This window comes from Ischnura elegans, chromosome 2 (assembly GCF_921293095.1).
Source record: "Ischnura elegans chromosome 2, ioIscEleg1.1, whole genome shotgun sequence".
In the NCBI taxonomy this organism is placed as follows: Eukaryota; Metazoa; Arthropoda; class Insecta; order Odonata; family Coenagrionidae; genus Ischnura; species Ischnura elegans.
Window position 1 is genome coordinate 78,073,578 of NC_060247.1, and position 14,135 is coordinate 78,087,712.

Consider the following 14,135-nt stretch of genomic DNA (forward strand, 5'->3'; position numbering starts at 1 on the left):
TACCCAAATGTCATCAGATCCTAATGACCTCAATCCATTGACTCCTGGCCATTTCTTAATTGGCGACGCACTCACTGCCATCCCTGACCCAAACATGATTGATATCCCCGTCAATCGCCTATCCAGAAGGCAGCACGTGACCAGGATTCAACAGCATTTCTGGTCTCGTTGGCACAAGGAATACCTGTCCAGCCTCCAGGTTAGACCCAAGTGGACCAGAGAGGCACCCAGCACGCAGCAAGGCGACTTGGTCCTTATCAAGGAGGACAATCTACCCCCTCTCCCGTGGAGCCTCGGTCGCATCGTGCAGCTCCACCCCGGTGAGGATGGGGTTTCGAGAGTGGCAACTGTGAGAACGACTGCCGGGCTAATACGGCGGGCAGTCAACAAACTCTGTCCCTTGCCTAAAGAGGAAAGTTAAAATTTAAACATTGAATTTCATTTTTGTACATTCATTTGTATAAGTTTTATTTGCAGACTGAGAGATTCTTGTTTAATCATAAACTGTCATGATTTAATGGACTTATTGGAGTTATCATTGTAAAGAGGTGACATTTTTTATCAAGTGAACTAGTGAATTATTGTGAGTGATAATTTGTTAGTGAGAGTGTCAGTGATTTCATCAAGTGTCGTTTTTGTAAATATCGGATGATATTTCAGTTGTTTTTTTTTCATTACTTGTATTTATGTGGCATATGCCACATGCAATGAAAGTGAGCCTTCATTACGGACACCGAAATTTATTTCTAAAGGCTCTCACTATGTTTGGCAGTTGTCTATCTATGTGTTTCTTCCATGTATGTGTATATGATGTATGTTTTTGTTTGTTTTTGAACTCCCCCACACGCTCCACGCTCTTTATTGAAAATCACAGCTTTTCAAGGCGTGCGGAATGTTGGGTATTTCCCCCCCTCCCCTCCGGCGAGTGTCGTCGCCCTCGGGGCTTTCCAAGGCCCGGCCAAGTCCCTTTCGACCGCTTTCTCATGGTCTCCGCCAAGGGGACGCGACTCACACCCTTTTGGAGTGAGGGAATGCCGTTACTGAGGGTCAGTAACCCTGAGACCCTAGCATCCATGCCCTCGCCGACGGCGTGGGTTTCAAGTCAGTGTTTCGCAAAGGCCGGGAGCGTGTGGACGCGGAGTTTTGTCGCGCGTTTATTCGCGAGTTGCACTCGAAATAAACCTGAATTTGATTGAAGGTGTCCTCGCCCTTCATTTTAATCATAACCCGGGGCACACGTCCCCGCGCGCACTTCTTCTGTGCCACCTTCGGGCTGGATTGCGCGAACACTTAGAAATAACAACATTCACCTTGTGCAAATCCACCTGGACATCCATTCTCATTAAACAAGGAATAAAACCAACATCTACGTGAACCACCATCAAAAAAGAACCTCTTGCAACAGCCCAATTACAATGGGCTAAAAGATTTATAATCTGTTACCAAAGTAAATTCGATCATCAATATAGCAAGGAATTTAAAACAATGCTTTATAGAACAATGCTATGATTCATTAAATGAATATTATGAGAACATCAATAAAACTGGAAGTTTATTATGTACCTCAGAAATCATCATCCTTATATAAGTATATTTGTGACTATTATCTTTTTATTTTCCTGATTTTATGTAAATTATATTTGCTATGATGAATCATATACTTACTTGTGTGTAAGCATAGTAATTGGAGAATAAATCATCACTATTATTAGTTAAGCTAGTGAAATAAACATTACCATTGAAGGAATACCATAAAGATAACCATATCTTGTATTTTTCCAAAGTTTTCACTATCTCCCCTTCAATCCTCCTGTGACCACTCCTCCCACTGCATTGCCCCTACTTCACGTGATAACGATTAGTATATAAGGCTTTTGCTTCTCAGACCAAACTGTCTGATGGCAACGTGAATCAGCATTGAAACCCAGGCCATGCTTAAATTGATCTTGTAACAAAAGGAAAAATTATTCCTTTTCCATTTTCTAAGTTTCAGCAATGGGAGCCCATGTATCACGGGATGATTTTGAATGGGCCTACACTGAACAGCCTCACACCAATAGAAGGAAAGAAATTTTAGGCAAGTGTATTTATCGCTGAGTTTAATTTTTTTATAAATACCCTTATTCTCAACTTAATTTTCAATGTAAAACCTGTGATTATTTTACATGAACGAATGAAATTAAGTTTTCCTTTTATCTTTTGAAAGATATGTATGAGGCAGTGTGTAATGAAAAAATTATCCAGCATTCTTGCTTTACATACTTCAAAAATCATCCAATTAAAATAAAGTTTTTGGGTAACATCCATTCTAACAAACTGCTTCCAAGACAACTGCCAAGAAATAAGCCTACGATAGATCCTTCCATGTCACAATTTGGTCGATGAAATTTTTGTTAATAGTATGCCTATTTTAGCTCAGACTCTTGAATGTTGTTTTAACCCATTCGTCTCTTAATTCTCCACGGAATGTCTAGCCTAGTCTCTATAATAATTTTCTGAAAATTTCAATTTACATATTATTTTTGACAATATGAAATCTCATCACTTAATACTTTTAATTAGTCATAAACAATTTTAAAAAATACAACAATAACACAACTGGCTGTTTGCTGGATCTTTACCCGAATAGAGATAGGCTAGTGGAATACCAGCTTATTACCCAAATTGCTTATGTAATGTAAAAATAGTCATGACTCATCTTCAAAGTATTCATATGAATGAGCTATGTCCACAAAAACTTGTCGATATTTTTTTTTGAGATTAGAGTATGTACCTGTGGTACTAGCTGAGAATCAGCTTCTCAATTGTTTTTGCATAAAGACACATTTTTTACATTAATTTTTGCATAAAAAATGTAATCCTCTGGTTTATTGAACAATAGGTATTCATGTCGACATTAATTCTCATCTCTTTCCTGCAAATGTAGCCAAATATCCTCAAATCCAGAAGTTGTACGGCCACGATCCCAACTTAAAGTGGGTCCTCTTCGGATTGGTATCCATTCAATTCATTTCATGGTTCTTCTTGTGGGACCAGTCATGGCCTGTTATTCTCATATGTGGCTATTGCTTTGGAGGAGTAATTAATCATTCTTTTATGTGTGGTAAGACCTATAAGTATAAGCTTACTACGTATTTTAATTTTGTACCATTGGGGCACAGGGTATTCACAATGTATTTGCCTCATTACAGAATTAGAGGTGGTTTACGGTGTATTAGGATAATTGGGACCAATGTGTAAATTAGTACTTAACCTAAGGCTTGTGCGGATATCTAACAGCATAGATTCATTATCACAAACAGAATATAACATTGGTGATTCCAGGAATTTAGGTGGGTGCTGACAGCTGTGTGCTAATCTTAGTAATACTATGTGTGTTAGATTGAGTTAAAGAAGATAGCACCTCAAACAATTGAAGACTCCGGTGCCCCAGCAACAGAAACTAGTTCTTAGCATTGACGTATTAATGACGAAATATACAGACACAATATACAAGTAATTAATTAGTGATAGTACAAATGTACATTTTGGGTTAAATAGTGACCATAACATGGAAAATACCTAAAAAGGTAGGACTATTTTGTTAGAACAAAGTCTAAGCCATGATGAAATACTTCTTTCTCACTGAAAGCTGAATATTTTGTCTTAGGGCTCCGATAGAGAGATGGTCAAAACTCAAGGGAATTAAATTAGTGTTTCCTCCTGAAGTTTTGCTTTCCATTCATTTTTCCCTCAGGTAAGGCAACACATAATAGATGTGTGAGTAATTGAGTTTTCATGAGTTAGCACAAGTGAGCTGATGATACCCATAAATGCAAAGCCCCTAAAAACCCTCTATGTTAAAGGATAAGAGGAAATTATGTAAGGAGTGAGAGATGTAAAATGTCATAATACAATAACAAAATAATCTATGGAAAATGATGTATTTCTCCTCTTCATAGGGATATCTTTCCTTCCTGCAGAAACATAAATTATGTTTTCGCTAGTAGTTGCCCACACCACCCCCATGATGGCCTTGGGATTTACCCATCCCCTCTCTTCCATCCCTATCCTCACCCTGGAGGTGTAGGCAGGCTCCTAATCGTGGCGGTGCCTCTTTCCTTTATACTTCCCCTCCCCACGTGACTGGGCGAATTGGTTTAGGTACTGGGTTCCCACCCCGGTGGTTGTAGCCTTGTCCCACTCTAGATCAGTGGCGGATACAGATGAGGGGTGCAGGGGGCGCGCGCCCCCCCCTTGCGGGTCCGGCTGTATTGCTGAACATTGCAAAACCACAATTGTAACTTTATTTATATCATAAGATGGCATTGTCTTTCACATGTTTATAATAACTTTTAATAAAATTTTCTTATACTTTGCCTGTGACTTGATCATCTCTTATTACGATAAAAGTAAAGACACCTCAAGATATGTTGCGCCCCCCCTTGAGTTTTTCCTGTATCCACCACTGCTCTAGATCCTCATTCTCTGTCATAATACTCTCTAAAGAGTATGAATTCAAAATGCAAGTTACAATTGTACTCAACTAGTGAGTGTTACCCTCATCATTTCTTATAAAAATAAATCTCAGCTCTAGTTGATATCCATAGAGTGCACTGATCAGATTATAGATATTCACCCTTAATTCATTAAAGGTGCCTATTGTGTGTATTTTTTTCTTTTTGCATGATTCAGCTTTATATTTAAATGGCCCCAATGCAGTTTTTGAATGCATTTTTTTCTGTACATTACGCAGTTCTCTTCATGGCTAGTTGATCTTTTTTGAAATTATTGTCTAACTATTCTATTCGCCAGCCGTCCATGACCTAAGCCACAATCTTGCATTTGGCCAATTACGTCCTACAGCTAATCGAATGCTGGGCATATTTGTTAATCTACCCATTGGTGTCCCATTTGCAATGAGTTTCCAACGCTATCATCGAGAACATCATAGGGTGAGTAATACTAATCAAATTACATCAGACTGTAATGTTTCCATGATAATGACAGCTAAAAGCAGAGGTGGCTCACAAGGTGGACATAGATTACTGAGTTAATTATTGTCTGCCAAGAGTCAGAAAGTGTACTTTGAACAGACAAATGGCTTGAGTGAACCTCAATAACATTTACCTTGAAGGTCAACTTCTGGTGGTGTATCTAAAGTGTGTCCACCCTGGGGCAGCCGTCAAGTTTGGCCTCTGTACAAATTTCATGCTGCCTCTCCCTTGCAATCCCTCCCGCCTAGTTCTGCCACTTCCTGCTCACACTTCACTAATGCAATTCATGCAGTCCATCATCCAGTGTTGACAATATTTTCTTAACCAGTGAAAATTAGTTTTGCTTGTCGGGGCAGATAAAGCAATCTCGTAATTCCTTAAAGAGACACTGGAAAATGCTGTTTGACGGGTTTTTATGATAATGCTTGTTCAGATAATTGCAGTCCTACATACATGCCAATTATATCTGGCACCGTCCAATATTCAGCGATTTTTTCCACTCTTGAAGAAGCAGCCTTAAATTATATCACACAGCTGAAGTCGTTGTTTCAGAAAGGAGTTCATTGCCCCACTCGCTTTGGCTCAGGAAGTTGTCTAAAGTGGAATGGCGGCAGAAAAAGCGCCTTAAAAATTCTGATAGGCTTCAATGCGAGTTCGTTGCAGTTCAATGAGCACACTTTCCCGAAAATGGTGCTTTCCGAAGAGTGTGACAAAAACTCGTCAAACCGCCTCTCCATTGTCTCTTCGGTGAATGATGAGATTACTTTTTGCGTCACGACAAGAAAATCAACTACTCACTCGTAAGTAAAATCAACTACTCACTCGTAAATAAAATACGTCGAATGTTATACACGAGGTTTTATCTCCGTCCTAATGAACGTCGTATTATGCGCATTTGCGATGCATTCGACTTATTCGCGATTCGACTTATCTCAGAAAATTACGCGATTACGCGCATCGTATCTCGGCTGCAAATAACACAGTGACAAGACGGCGCACAAAAAACTCAATCATGCTTTTTCACCTCATTCAATATTTCGTTACCATATTCTCAGCGGCTCACAAGACATAATAGTCAAATAACCTTTTTTCAATTTTGTTGCCTCAAAATTTTTAATGCATACCTACATTCGTAACCAAAACAATTTTTTTGTAATAGAATGAAAATAATAACTTGCAATAAAAACACACAGAGTAATATTTCACTTCTAAAAAAGTTAAGAAAAGTGCGTTCCGGCACTGCTAATTTTGCCATAATATCACTGCATATGCTAGTTTCAAATGCCACAAGCGCAGTTAAATGGGTTTCACTTCCCTTAAACTTAAAACGTGCTGTTTTTGACAGTGATTAAGTGAAGCGCCGTGAATTCCGTATAGGTACTCGTCGTAACTTGAAAACAATAGGTTTTCATAACGTCAACTGCTTATAGTAAGATATTTTTGCCATACATTACAAAAGCTGAACGCTTCCCAACTAGCACAGATTCTGCCTTATCCCTAAATACGAGGATATTATACATATATGCCGTGACGAAACCTATCTGAAAGCAGAGATAAAGTATGAATAATCCACGCCGTTTTTTGGGATAAATCGGAGATGCACTTCCGCATTTTTTGAGATATGCCTATCCTTACGCCGTATAATTGCCGCTAGGTGGCACCTGTTTCGCGTACGATCGCTGCGCTGCCACGCGAGATTCATGAGAACTACGTGAAAATAATGTAATAACCGTAATAACATAAATTGCCTTTCGATGAGGAAAGATTCAATGCATTATTTTTCATCATTGTATTTTATTATATTATGGTATCCCATATAGCATCAAATATGCCAGAGACATCTCACGAGGCATATATGACCACTCTGTCTATGAGGTCTGTATGCCTATGAGATCATATCTCGTGAGATGCCTCTGAGATATTTGATGCTACATGGGATACTGCAATACAATACTGTATAATAACATACATGATGAAATATAATGCACTGAATCATTCACCATCGAAAGCCAATACCGCACTAGTCTCCACAATGAGGTTTTTTTTCACTATGTTACACATTCACGCAAGTTTAGGAACATCCCAAAAAATCCGTTAGAAGAAGGTGGAAAATAAACAAAATTATTGCTCTAAAAACGATATATTTAATGAATGGTTCATCTTGAAACGATATACAATACACTAGAACACGGAGCAGTCTTTATACCTTCATCGGTAAACCATAAATCTTACTGTTCAATTCCTTACATCAAATTATAGAGGAGACTGGTGAATTACCTTACGTATGGTTTCTAAACGCACAAATTCAAAATCCATTACAGTTATACCCTAGAATTTGGCAATTGCAATCACTAATACCTCGCATTTGTTAACAAATCACAGCACTGTCGATGATTCCTTCATTAATATCCACGACAATCCGGGATGTTTTGATGTGTCGCCACAACTGTACGTACCGGCGTAGCCCACATCGAACTCAGGCACACAAAAACGATGCTTAGGTCGCATTATCACTTTAAATATCATTGTATACACAAAATAATCAACGATTTTTACTCACAAACACCACTATACACAACACCAAAAATGTAAACACGAAGCCACTATAATGGCTTTAACGGTAATGGAGGACTTCAGCGCTACTATGCGGCCAATTTTGGCAATATGGTACCATGACATCCCCACCCCAAACGCTTGAAATCGTGGAAAAAAGGAATATTACACATGGAGGATAAGCTTATCCCCACAATATCTGATTTCTCCAAGGATAAGTTCAAATCTGTGCTGGCTGGGATTGTATCTGATACAAGAATTTCAGAACTATGGTTTGTCCTGTAATTTTGTTACGGGCAGCCTGAAGTCTTGAGTCATTATTATTAATATTACATTAAAATAAGATCGAAAAATATTTATTGCACAAAGAGATCCCAATAGATGTAATGTTTAGGCTAACGGTGAGGTCCTCGCACTAAAAACATAGCCCCCCAGCCGGAATCGCCTGCTATCTGCTATGCACGCGACATGGACAGGTATGGTAATCTTACATTTAAGTCATATAAGAGCACAGGGGTCATGGACCCCCCCTAAAAATTTTATCAAAACTTTTTAATTTTTGTTAGATAGTTTTTGTATCCTTGTTAAAGAGTGTATATACAAATGCATGGCTACAAGTGCCAAACGTGAGAGAAGTTGGAATTGTATTTATCATAGAGCGTAGCACTCCCTACAAAACATTTTAAATGGGAGAAGGCCCCTCTCTCCAGGGGGGTGTTCTGTACTGTAGGAAAGGAAGAATAGAGGAGGCAGGAAGGGAGGGAATGGGAGCAGTGGCACCGACTCCATGGAGCCTTAGGGGGCCCGAGCCCCCTCAAAAATTCGTTATGGGTGTGAGGAAAAAATGTCTCAGGCTTGTCGATTTTCCCCGAAGTGTCCATATATCGAGATTTGAGTTATCATGGTTCTAATATTGACCATATTACTCTTCTAAAATGCTTAAAAAGCTTAAAACTCACTACTTATAAAATTTTCCGGGGCAAGATACCCGGTTTGGGTACCCCAAATAGTTTTTGTAAGTCGGCATCCCTGTATGGGAGAGTTTTAAGGTACTGCCCAGTGAAGTGATAGGAATATAATCAAACACACCATATTGCAAACATTGGATGATTGAGGCACAACTATGTAATATTTAAGCTTTTGTATAGTAATCAATATTAAATATTACCTGCCTTAACTTCTATGGTGTGTCATAATGTATTTTTTGGCCTCATTTCAGTATCTAGGAAATGAGAAACTAGACCCTGATGTCCCTACACTGTTGGAAGCTAAACTATTCTGCACAACACTTGGAAAACTCCTTTGGGTTATGCTTCTGCCTCTCTTCTATGCTTTTAGACCTGTCATCAGGGATCCAAAGAGGCCTACTCTCTGGGAAATAACAAATTTTGTAATCCAGATAACATTCGATATATTCGTCATCCAATACTTTGGTGAGTGATTACTTTTTGATTTAAGATCTTTTTGGGGTGCATAAAAATTCCCTCTGCTCTATGATTGCTGGTATGCAGGCACAACTAAGCCACCACAACATCAGTTAGATGTGCTTCTATTACTACCACCAGAAAAAAGTCATACACTTTTTCTGTGCCTGAAATTTTACATTTACTTAAAAAATGCTATCCCAAGTTGACTTTCCTCCCCACCACAAAAAGAATACTATATCCATCACTCCAATAGTATCCTCTCTTACCATAGATCTCTCACTACTAAGAACAAGATATCTATTTTCTCTTTGAAAATTTCGGGCTAAACCACACTCATCATAGCTCATCATTAAATGTCCCTACATTCAGGACAACTTTTTTCTTTTCCATACTATTGCCATCTCATTAATCTTCCTCTCCTCTTTAATGAATACTGTTGTGATTAAGTCTCACAATCAGCAGGGAATTTGCATGACAGACACCTTGAGAGCCTTGCTGAATGCTATTCCTAGCAAGAACCTCGTGACAAAATGTCTTATAGAACGAATTTCTGATGATCAAATGATTTTGCTCCATATACTCAAAGAAGAGCTGGTTGGGCTTACCTTGACCATTCCAACAGTACTTTTCTTATTAAAATATTGCATAGAATACCTTTCATCTGGCTCATATCATTTGCCTAATCTGACATTGGTGGCCTTCTGCTGCTTCACTGCCATAGAAAATCATGCTCCAGAGGAAAACATTCTGATTGTTTCCTCATGCCTTATGCCCTCTGCAGTCAAAAGATATATACTTATTTTTGTAGGATTCCCTCTCTGCCTGGGCCTTTCTGTGGACGATTTAACTTGCTTCTTCCATTGATGGTTACTTGGCTCCTAAGCCAAACAAATTCTTTCACCTCATCAAGGTTTTGTTTTCTAGTTTAACATTAACATTAGCCTCCTCTCTCCAAATCCAAACTAATATTTTAGTTTTCTTCTCGTTTTTCAGCTGATATCCAATTTCCTTTCCATATTTACAAGAATTATTTCCATATTCTGTCTTTGCACTGATTACAATTTCATTGGAGAATTATATCATACTTGATTTTTCCCATGGGATAATCACCCTAACAGCCTTTCCTTTGTTTTATTTACTGTGACTCTTGATATAAACTCTGAAAATTGCAGAAAAAAGAGCACAACCATGGGTAACTCCTTTACTTATTCCTGCCTCTTCACAGCTGAGACCAGACTTAACCACAGCTATTTGGTCTTCACCATGGATATAATTCTGTACATACTCTTCCACTAGCCCACAAATGCAAATACATACTATAAAATTTTCTTCTCCATTTATTGCTCTACCAGTAGCCTTAGGCCTAAAATTGCTTTCTAGTACACAAAATTTTCTTTCTGAATTAATATTCCATTATATATTTGCTTTTGTTCTATTCTCTGGTAGATAATTATTAATGGTCGCATTCAGCAGACTCAACAGCCACGAAATTGGTGAGACCTTTTCTGCAGAATATCTTTGGTAGCCCATTGGTGTTACTGATCAGACGCCATTTTTTCCACAGGAGAAAATCTCTCATTGGGATCAGGAATATGTTAAAATGCAATATGGCTGTGCCCAATATGTCTTCTGCTATCGTCACGAACAGATACATTTATGGAGGATCGATGTTCGAAATACTACATTTTGAAGGCCTACATGTAAAAATGGCTTCATATTTGTCATCAGCTAATAAAAAGAATTAGTAACTTAAGTAGATCATTTGAAATATAATATCTAATAAGATGTAGCCGAGGTCACGAATTGTATTTGAAATTTTTTCAACTCTGAGAATCTTTTCCACAGTTTCCTTCAGTATTCTTAATCGGAGAATTTCCTCTCGACTCTACGAATAAAAACAGGCATGGACAGATGTGAGGTAACCTCTTGCTAGTGATTGTGAGAGAAGTCTCCATATCTATTCACACTATGCCATAATTATGAGAACGAAATGTTTATTTCTTTTTCGAATTTCTTCTTAAAAATTCTGCCTCAAGTTGAATTAAACCTAACAAATTATTCATAATTTCATAGTCTCCAGCAATTAAATTTGCCAGTGTTGGTACAGGCATTTTAATACGACCCATTTTGAAGGTGTCTGGTATTTTCTCAGCAACCCTTCAGCAGATCGCTACAACCGGTCAGTTGCTCACTGGTGAGGGATCCAAGCAGCTGAACGTGACTAATGCCTTCAACACATGTCACCAGGCTCAGAGTAAAAACTCAAGGAATCTCTCCCAGGCTCTCTGTATGAGTGCCTGACAGAGAATTGTATAGAATGTTTCTGTCCTCTCTTGACCATCATCCCACTCCATCCTTTTTTCAATAACTCTCCTTTTGTGTCTCCAGGTTGGAAGATCATGGTCTACATGATTCTTGGCTCTTTAATGGCAATGGGTTTACATCCTATGGGTGGCCATTTCATCTCAGAACATTATATGTTCAGGAAAGGATTTGAAACTTACTCTTATTATGGACCACTTAACTTCATAACATTCAATGTTGGCTATCATAATGAGCACCATGACTTTCCAGCTGTTCCAGGATCTAAACTCCCTGAGGTATGTGACATATACTTCAAGTTGTTTCTTCATTCATGGTGAGATTCAATATTTGGTTAATATTATTTGCTAAAGTAAATGAGTGAAACCTACCCCCGTTTACTGTTAATTTCATAAGTCAAGAAGTAACATCCAATCAGTTAAGGTGGCATCGGGAGCTGCCATCTCATTGGTTCTGATCTTATGCTATGTGAAATGCCTTCTAGAATTTGTGCATTTTTGAAGGTTTAGTCAATGTAACATTATGATTGTAATACACTGGCGTAAAGTCCATGTTTTTCTGGACTCTCCATTTCCCAGGGAAGTATGCATATCATACGGACTACCCTGAAGTCCCCCCTGAAACAGGTTCATAGAGCTGCCACTGCATCCAATCCAACATACCGAGTCAAAAGTTTCTCTTAAATATCAGAAATGTAAAAAAACACTCAGCCTAATCATCAGATATTCGAATTTCACACTTTCTGTAACATGTTCTCAAACAGGCAAGAATCCACTTACTCTGTTATTGCAATGAGATCCCAAAATGTAACAAACATGTGCCAATTATTGGTGTCAACGACTAGTGTTATAACATGGTAACAAGAACAATGACAAAATTTTCAATACAATCATGATACCCAAAGCAGAAAAATAAGAAACAGAGAGACACTCTAACAAAACATAGGTTAAGGATGCAAAGACATATATATGTACATAGTATGTAGTACCTATTATTACTGCAATGCCTGCACTCAAATGAAGATTTTTGTTTGAGTAACAATAATTGAAGAAAGATGAAAAATATAATGCTTCATGAAAAACAATGTGTTAAAAGTTTGTGCCTCATTTGAATTTTAGCAAACGATCATTTCTAATATGGACGGCTAGCTTCATTGTAAAATATTTTGTCGTAATTTACGTTGCTCCTGGCATTTTCTTTGGCACAAACTGCCCCATTAATTCAGACATAAAAATCATCTTCTTTATGTTATACCTCTCCAAACTTTTTATTCAGCAAATTTACCTTTCAAAAATATGCTACTTCTTCATTTTTATTTTGTTCTTAGATCAAAAGAATTGCATCCGAGTACTACGATCATTTGCCACAGCACCACTCTTGGACTCGGGTCTTGTATGATTTTGTAATGGATCCTGATATTGGACCTTATGCACGGATCAAGAGGAAACACAAAGGTCTAGATTCTTAAGCATTTGTTAATACATAATGTGATCACTCAATATGTCAACCATTTTTTTCTGAGTATAATTTTCCAATATATTGGTTGGGATTTATATTCTTGGTTAAATGTATTGGTGTTTAAAAAAAAACTGTACTACTTAGGATTGGAGAGCTATAATAATTTTACAGTTGAGGTCCTCAAATCTGGTATCCAGAAACCCATAAATCTGGAACGTTTGAAAATTCCTCTGCATAGTGTTTTGACTTGCTACCTTGCGGCAGCAATCTCTGAGCCTTGTTCTGGGACAAGTAAGAAGTTAGCACACACCAGTGGCGCAGCAAGGGGGGGGTTTTGGGGGTTAAAACACCCCCCCCCAGAGCTCAGAGAAATTTTTAAGTTTAAGCCATTTTACTTAATTGGATTGATATTAACAATGGAATAGAATAGTGTAGGGCCATTCCATGTCAAGTCATCCAGGGGTTGACACCCACCTGTCACACATTGTCATGAAAATGTGTACTAATATTATATCAATAGATATAATAATAAATCCAAAATTTCAGCTCAATCTGACGAATAGTTCCAGAGATATGGTAGTTTGAAGTTTTAGTCTATTCCGATTTCAAAGCTTTGTGTGCATGCCGAATGCGCATGCACGAATTCTCATTTTTACATGACAAATCCACAATTTTGAAGCTAGAGGCTTCTAAATTGATACAATTGTTCAAAATTTAATGGAGAAACATATGATGCTAAAAAAATGTGAATCATAACCCTCTATCACAATAAAAATTAATCCCAAACACAAAAAATATGATTTGTGTAAAATCCGTGCATCGATTCAGAAAAAAACTCATAGCAAAAATCTCTCTCCAGATACACCTAAACAATTGATATTTTTAGAAAAAGGATAAAATTATCTTTAAAATGGACTTTTTCCTATATAAATACATATATTTAGCATACAAAATTTTATTGACATCCAAGAACCTTGGGTGTCAAGTCTACTATTTACTGGATGATTTGGCATGGAATGGCCCTGTAAGGATTAATAAAACATCCCTCAGAAAGCCGTAAAACTCACCATTTTGAACTGTTTATCTTAAAATTCCGCAATTTAATAATCTCGCACCTATCGCTTATCCTGGTGGGTATTCCACACCACCACACACACCGGTATTAGTTGCACCTAGACCCCCCCCCCAGCCTTAATTCCTGGCTGCACCCCTGGCACACACTACGAACATACGCTAACAACCTAGGCAGGGACACGTAGGGATCTCAAATTATCGAGCACAAGAGCATGAATGCCATTATAAATTAATTGATTCACAAAATATAGAAACATTTGCACAGATTTACTGTCCAACTCAGGAAGGTATCAAAAGATATTGCAACATCTGGTAGCGAATGCTA

At 37.9% G+C, this 14,135-nt stretch overlaps 1 protein-coding gene across 1 annotated transcript; it reads left to right on the forward strand.

Annotated features, from left to right (window-relative positions):
* The first annotated feature begins 1,852 nt into the window (after positions 1-1,852).
* LOC124154011 (sphingolipid delta(4)-desaturase DES1-like) lies at positions 1,853-13,044 on the forward strand. The gene is made up of 6 exons (XM_046527481.1): positions 1,853-2,077; positions 2,927-3,103; positions 4,795-4,934; positions 8,749-8,962; positions 11,345-11,556; positions 12,606-13,044. The coding sequence occupies exons 1-6, from the start codon at positions 1,996-1,998 to the stop codon at positions 12,744-12,746; spliced, it is 966 nt and encodes a 321-aa protein (XP_046383437.1). The 5' UTR covers positions 1,853-1,995; the 3' UTR covers positions 12,747-13,044.
* The last annotated feature ends 1,091 nt before the right edge of the window (positions 13,045-14,135 follow it).

Excerpts from the sequence above, each read along its gene's own strand:
- LOC124154011 (XM_046527481.1), top strand. The coding sequence starts at position 1,996 with ATGGGAGCCCATGTATCACGGGATGATTTTGAATGGGCCTACACTGAA. Across the intron at positions 3,104-4,794 it reads TAATCATTCTTTTATGTGTG|CCGTCCATGACCTAAGCCAC; the intron begins GTAAGACCTATA and ends TCTATTCGCCAG. Across the intron at positions 11,557-12,605 it reads CAGGATCTAAACTCCCTGAG|ATCAAAAGAATTGCATCCGA; the intron begins GTATGTGACATA and ends TTTTGTTCTTAG.